General features: G+C 33.5%; 1 protein-coding gene across 1 annotated transcript; it reads left to right on the forward strand.

The window, feature by feature from the left end:
- Positions 1-297: 297 nt before the first annotated feature.
- Positions 298-792, forward strand: LOC109158799 (uncharacterized mitochondrial protein AtMg00810-like). The gene has a single exon (XM_019306693.1). The coding sequence runs from the start codon at positions 298-300 to the stop codon at positions 790-792; it is 495 nt and encodes a 164-aa protein (XP_019162238.1).
- Positions 793-7,281: the final 6,489 nt, after the last annotated feature.

The raw sequence follows: 7,281 nt of genomic DNA on the forward strand, positions 1-7,281 counted from the left end.
AAACAGGCGCCTAGAGCGTGGTTCAAAAGGCTACATGATTTCCTTGTTAAAATTGGGTTCCGTCCCTCAAAAACGGATGTGTCGTTGTTTATATTTTCTGCTGGGCAGGTTCGCACATATATTCTCGTCTATGTTGACGACATTTTGTTGCTAGGGAACAATTCAGAAAAAGTGGAAAACGTCTTCGCGCAACTCTCCACTACTTTTAAAATTTGAGATCTGGGTGTCCCCCGATTCTTCCTTGGGATTGAAGCTTCCTATGCCGATGGATCTGTTATGCTATCCCAAAAGCGTTACATGGTGGAACTTCTACGCAAAGTTGGTATGGAAACTTGCAAACCGCTTTCGACACCGATGTCGACCACTGCACCAGTCACCTCCAATGACTCTAAGCCCTTTGATGATCCGACGGCATACAGGAGCCTTGTTGGGTCGTTAATGTATCTGCTCATTACCCGCCTCGACTTATCTTATGCAGTTAACCGCCTATGCCAGTTCATGCACAGTCCAACGGAGGAACACTGGGTAGCACTTAAAAGAGTGATGCGGTATATTCAAGGGACTCGAGAGCTTGGCCTCCGTTTCACACCTACCACTACACCGGTCCTGCATACGTTCTCCGACTCAGATTGGGCGGGATGCTCGGTTGACAGGAAATCCACGGGTGGTTACGCAGTCTTCCTCGGACCTAATCTTGTGTCGTGGGCCTCCCGGAAACAACGCACGGTAGCTCGTTCATCAACTGAAGCCGAATACAAAGCCTTAGCTGATGCTGCAGCCGAGGTAACCTAGGTTCAGTCGCTGTTACGAGAGCTGGGATTGCATCCTCCCACTGTGCCGGTTCTTTGGTGTGACAATTTGGGAGCCACGTATCTCTGCTCCAATCTTGTTTTTCACGCGAGGACCAAGCACGTAGAGGTGGACTATCACTTTGTCCGGGACAAGGTGACAACTGGGCAGATGAAAGTCAACTTCGTCTCCACTCATGATCAGCTAGCTGACGTGTTCACTAAGCCACTACCGATGGCTCGTTTATGCTTTTTAAGGGACAAGCTTGGCGTGGCACAATGTCCCCCATCAACTTGTGGGGGAGTATTGAACAGTTAGTTTTTCAGTTAGATTTTAGCTGTGTTGTTAGATCTTTTCTCAGTTTGTTATCTATTTCTCTGCTATCTTCTATGTATAAATAACTGCAGCTTATTCATGAATAAATGAACACAACTCATATTATTAATTTGAAGTATATGTGTATGTGGCGTGTAGTATATATATATTTATGTATATATATTATCAGGGTAACAATTATCTAATATAGTATATAAAAAGTATAGTCTAAATTATTTTATATACAATATAATTATAATTATTTTGATTTTGATTAGGAGTTAAAATTTATAGATTGGGAGTTACAATCTAGATTATTCTCCCATTAAATATTGATTTAATAAAGATAAAAGTGAAGATAATGATATAATCCTTATCCCTCTTCTTTTTATGGACATTGCCGATTCTCTCAAAGGGAAAAAAAATCTCTCTTCTCTTCTTCTTCATTTCGCCGTTCCCAAATTTAAACGAAAAATAAAAAAATCTTTATTCTTTCAAGAGCCAAGAAGTTCCTTCAAGTTAAAGAGGAGCCTTTGAATTCTTAAATGGCTAAGAGAAAAATTAAGTGGAACTTTCTTCAAGAAAGTGGTTGTTTTTATTATACTTTGCCAATTATTTTCATTTAAAAAGAAAAGTGCGGATTTTTGGGATTTTTGATTGGTTGAAAGTCATGGAACCAAATGATTCTTGATAACTTGAAATTTTGATGCTATGAATTCGTTGAAAATGCATAAGAATGTGATTTTTGTTGGTTGGTTTGGTTATATGAATTTCATCTATGATAGATATTATGTACTTATACACATATACATATTTTGTATGATAATTGTATAAAAGAAAAAAAATTATTATTTTTATTATATATTTTATTTGAAATGCAGTATGTACTTTTATAAAGAAAATTTATTATTTTATTAACATATAATAATAGTATTCTTCTATAATTACCATGTGTGTATTTTATATATGAATAAAAGAATTTAAATAGTTAGTAAAAGTGCAACGTTGAGTTTAATTGTATAAATTGTGATGTAAAACATCTATGTTGTTGTTGGTGTTAAAGGGAAGGAAAATTTTTGGAAACCTATCGTGGCGGTATAATGTTGTGTACTGGCTATGGGATTTTATACCCATTTATATTGGCTATGAGATTGTATTCCCAATTATATTAGCTATGAGAATTTATGCCCATTTATATTTTCTATGGGACATTATGCCCATTTATTTTGGCTATGGGATTTGATGCCCATTTATATTGGCTATGGGATTTTACGCCCATTTATATTGGCTATGGGATTTTATACCCATTTGTATTGGCTATGGGACTTTATGTCCATTTATATTGGCTATGGGATTTTATACCCATTTATTTTGGCTATGGGATTTGATGCCCATTTATTTTGGCTATGGGATTTGATGCCCATTTATATTGGCTATGGGATTGTATTCCCATTTATATTGGCTATGGGAATTTATACCCATTTATATTGGCTATGGGACTTTATGCCCATTTATTTTGGCTATGGGATTTGATGCCCATTTATATTGGCTATGGGATTTTATACCCATTTATATGGGCTATGGGAATTTATACCCATTTATATTGGCTATTGGACTTTATGCCCATTTATTTTGCCTATGGGATTTGATGCCCATTTATATTGGCTATGGGATTTTACGCCCATTTATATTGGCTATGGGATTTTATACCCATTTATATTGGCTATGGGACTTTATGCCCATTTATATTGGCTATGAGATCTTATGGTCATTTATGTTACTGGATATGCGATTTGGTTCCCATTTATGTGATTGGTGATTTTTCGTAAAAACTTTTATTTACTTGAAAAGAGAGATCAAATATTTTGAAAGCACATATCGGTTTTTAAGTAAGCCTTGTGGCTAATTATTTTTGTGCTGATGTTCTTCCAAATTGATTATTTGTATGTGAAAAATGAATTAAATATTTATAGGTACATTTTTATGTGGTTATTGGTTGTTGATGAAATGAAGAAGGTTTTGTATGTGATTTTGAAAGAAAAATTATTTTTGAAAGTAATTACCTTCTTTTATTTTAAGTTTTGTTTCCGGGCAAAGTAACCCTTACTTAGCATGCTTTTCTAATCTCCACTGTTTGTTATGTTTCTTGAAAAAAAAATGTGAACAGAGATTTATGAAGCTTGAAGTGAAAGAACGCGTTAGAAGAAGAAGATAATGAATGTAATAGATGTAATTGAAGTATTTGACGGTTTTGTGATTAGCCTTGCATCTAGTCTTGATACGTTAGACGTGGCGGTAGCACCCTATAAGTGTTAGAATTTGAATTACGAGTTATTTGAGACTTGAATTGAAGTAGAATTTATAAGGAAATTTATTTTTAGTTATTCTATTTATATTAAGTTTCGAATTGTAATGTCATTAATGAAAGTTTGGGATGTCAAATTTTGGGGTGTTACAAATTGGTATCAGAGCAGTTCGAACCTTTGGGAGCCTAGGTTATGGAATCTTGAAAGCCTAGGTTTTGAATTTTTGAGGATATAAGAGAATATAATTGATTAGGAATTTAAGATTTTAGAAATTCGCAGTGAGAATCTGTGGCTTTGTAAAATGGTTGCGTGTTTTGTTTTGATTGCTAATACTTGCAGGTGGTGTTATATATTTTCATGAAAAGAAGAATATTTGGAGGTGAAGTTTATATCTGTTGAGATATTTAGAAGTACTGCTTTATATTTTGGTGGAATATAATTATTTGAAAGTATTCTATATTTTGGTGGGAGTATATTTATATGGAAGTGGTGGGACTATGCAATCTTGGTGTCCTATATATGACGAAATTGCTTGGCTTAGTAATTTTGTTAAGAACTTGATTTCTTATTCATTATGATAAAAATATATGGGCTTGGTGACCTTATTAGAGCTTCATTGTTTATTCTGGAGTTTTGTGACTAGAGGGATATATTGAGTTTAATGATGATTGTACTTAAGGATTTGATTTCTTATTAATTATGAGGAAGATATTTAGAGTTGATGATATTGATATATTATTTGGTTGTTATAATGAGATTCTATATTTGAAGGAAATATTAGGGTTTAGTGACTTATTTCGGATATGATCATTTATTCATTAAAAAAAAAAAAGATTTGTAGTTGGTGGTGGTATTAAAAACAAATTATTTATTTTATTTTGAGAATTTAAGATTCGGAGAAAAATAATTGGAATTGGTGATTTGATTTCTTATTCAATTAGGGAATTATATTTTGAGGAAGTATTTAGAATTGGTTATGAAATTTTGGATATAAGAGCTTAAGTTACGGAATTTGTGAATATAGCTCATGAGTTGAATTAAAATTTTGAAAATCAAGGGAATGATATGTGTTGTTGAATATTTTGTATAAGTTTGATAATCTATGTTTGGAGAGGAATACTTGAACTTGGTATTTTATTTGGAATATTGAAATCCCTAATGGTAAAAGTTGGATTATAGGAAAATTAATTTCCTTGATGATTTTATGGTTTAATTACTCAAGTATTGATGATGCAAAAATAGATGAATTTTTTTTTAATTCTTCCTAAATAGCCTAAGCATGAACTTGCATGAATATAGTTAAGAGCCTTTTAGATTTTGGACATGATATTTTGGAAGTTTGACTCAAGTAATAGTCAAGAGGATAATCATGTTTAAATTTCAGCGATTGAATGTGATAGATTATAACTTTGAGAAAGATAAATTATTAGTATCATAGTATTTAATTTGCTAAATGGTTTTAGGCAAATGTTGTGGGACTAATTAAGTCTTTAAAATTGAACTATGGATGTTTGACTATTGTTGGGTAAACCTAATCCCTTTTAGAAGTTTTTAATATAAAGATTGGAATTGTGTGGATTCTGGTTGAGCTTCGAAGATTGATGATTATCTATAATTGTAAATTAAGGAAATAGCTTTGAGTAAGTTATTTACAAAATGGTATTCAAGCATAAGGCCAAAGCTTTAAGATTTTAAGATTTCCCAAGTGACAGGTAAACCAAATGATGAGACTTATGAAATTGTGGTGAGATATGGGTTTCATTATATCTGTTTAATTTTTTTTTTTTTTGTAATTACGTTGAGTAATACTGGCGTGTGGAAGCAAGTCATTCTTCTAGAATATGTTCCTTGATGGGATGAGATCCAGATATTTCCATTCAACGTTAAATTGATACTTGTGCTCAAAATTAATTGTTTTACGTGGATAAATTGTTTTATGTGTTTCTATGCATGTTTTTATTCGAAATATTTATGTGATAAAATTGCAATATGTGTTAGGAATTTATTTGTGTATTTGCATGTGTTATTTAACGTGAGATCATATGCCATGCAAATTAATTTGATAAAATGTGCAATTCGTGATTTATTTGCTAATTTGCTTAAAATTGCATGTTTCAATGTGTTAATCAGTTTTTGAGTATGTGTTCATGTTTCTGTAAATTAACTAACTTGTTTGCATGAACAATTTGCTCTAAAAATGATTTACCATGTTTATTTAACTATATATGTGCCTAATGTGATTTACCGTGTTTTATATGTGTTTCGTGCATATATATGATATAATGTGTTAGAATGCTTTAAGCTAATATTTTTCGTTTCTAAAATCTGTTTTTAGGATGTAAAATTTTATATAAAGTTGTTTCTAATTATAAATTAGTAATATGTGTGTTAATTGTGTTAATTTTCCAAATTATATGTATCTTAATTAGGAATGTCGTGTACATGTTTAATATTTTGGTATGTGTGATTAATTATTTGTGGAATAATTTTTGCTACTAACGAGATGTTTGAGTGTTATTATGTTTGTGGTACACGATTTTGAGAAGGAAATCAGGAGACAAAGGAGGAAATTTAGAGTTTAATTGGGTATCAAACCTCCACCCATAAACTCCTACCCTTTCTAAACCTCCACCCAACCTAAACCTCCCCCCATAATCCTCTCCTAAATCAAATCTTTCCAAACAAGATTTACCCCCTCTCTCAATCGACACCCCCATCTCGCCTGTCAGAAATCTACACTCTTGATCGATCCTCACAAACAAATCTCAAGGAGATCAGAACCCAAATCCTTCCTAAGTGTCTCTTCAAATGTCCACCCTCTACACCTTACGTGCATTGGGTATTTCTAAAGAGGTGTGAGCATTAAATGCTCTTGTCTGCTCATGATGACATTTTCTCTTTCCTCGTAACACTCTCTATCAGATGACTCATCTACCCTAAACTCACCCAATCGACACACCTCAACCAAAGGGTACAATTGAGAAGTCTCATATCTCTCTATTAAATTCGAAAAACCCCTTCGAGTCATCCTCCTCATATAAACCCCTCTCATATATCTCAAAAACTCTTTCAAGACGTTCAGAATATCAGAAAACTCTCTCAAATTATCTCTCCTCGATCAATCGATCTGATCATCATGGCTCAATCTGGAAGAAAGCAAATTGATCCTATTTTTGCCCTCTCGCAACAAGTGACGAATGGGATGGTTCTCAATCCTGAGTTTTTCAGACTAGGTTCTACCAACAAGGACACGGCCGAGAAAATTCTTCAAGCTTTAAAAGACTGTGGACTGTTTGATTTCTTCACCTACAACTACTTTGGAACCTTTGAAGAAGATGTAGCTGAATTTTATCTACATGCAGTCGTTGGAAAGGACTCGATTAAATCTAAAGTTGGAGGATCAGAAGTTTCGATCACTGAAGATGACATACACAAGTGCTTCAACTTTCCTGAATCTCAGATAATGCCAGAATCTCACAGCTATGTTGTTCAAAATTTTTGGAATGAGATTCGTGGTCCTACGGCTCCAATTTTCTCCGATGTATCCGCTCATAAGAATGTATTGAAGTTTGAATACGAGATGTTGGTGGACATGATTTACAAGATTCTTGAACACAAACTGGGAAGTACTGAAGATTTGACCGCATCAACAGTGTGCCTGATGGACGGAATCATGAAAGGAATAAAATTCAAATGGGCAAAATTTATCTACAGGAAGATGGTTATCTTTGTTCATGCTGCCAAACCAATGAAGAAACCCGCTGTAGTGGATCGATTCTATCAAAATGTTGGATATGGTCTCATCATTGGAGAACTGCTAAGGAAGAAGACAATTCCAATGAGAAAACACAAAAATATTGGAATTTACAGA

This window comes from Ipomoea nil, unplaced genomic scaffold (assembly GCF_001879475.1).
Source record: "Ipomoea nil cultivar Tokyo-kokei standard unplaced genomic scaffold, Asagao_1.1 scaffold2826, whole genome shotgun sequence".
NCBI lineage: Eukaryota > Viridiplantae > Streptophyta > Magnoliopsida > Solanales > Convolvulaceae > Ipomoea > Ipomoea nil.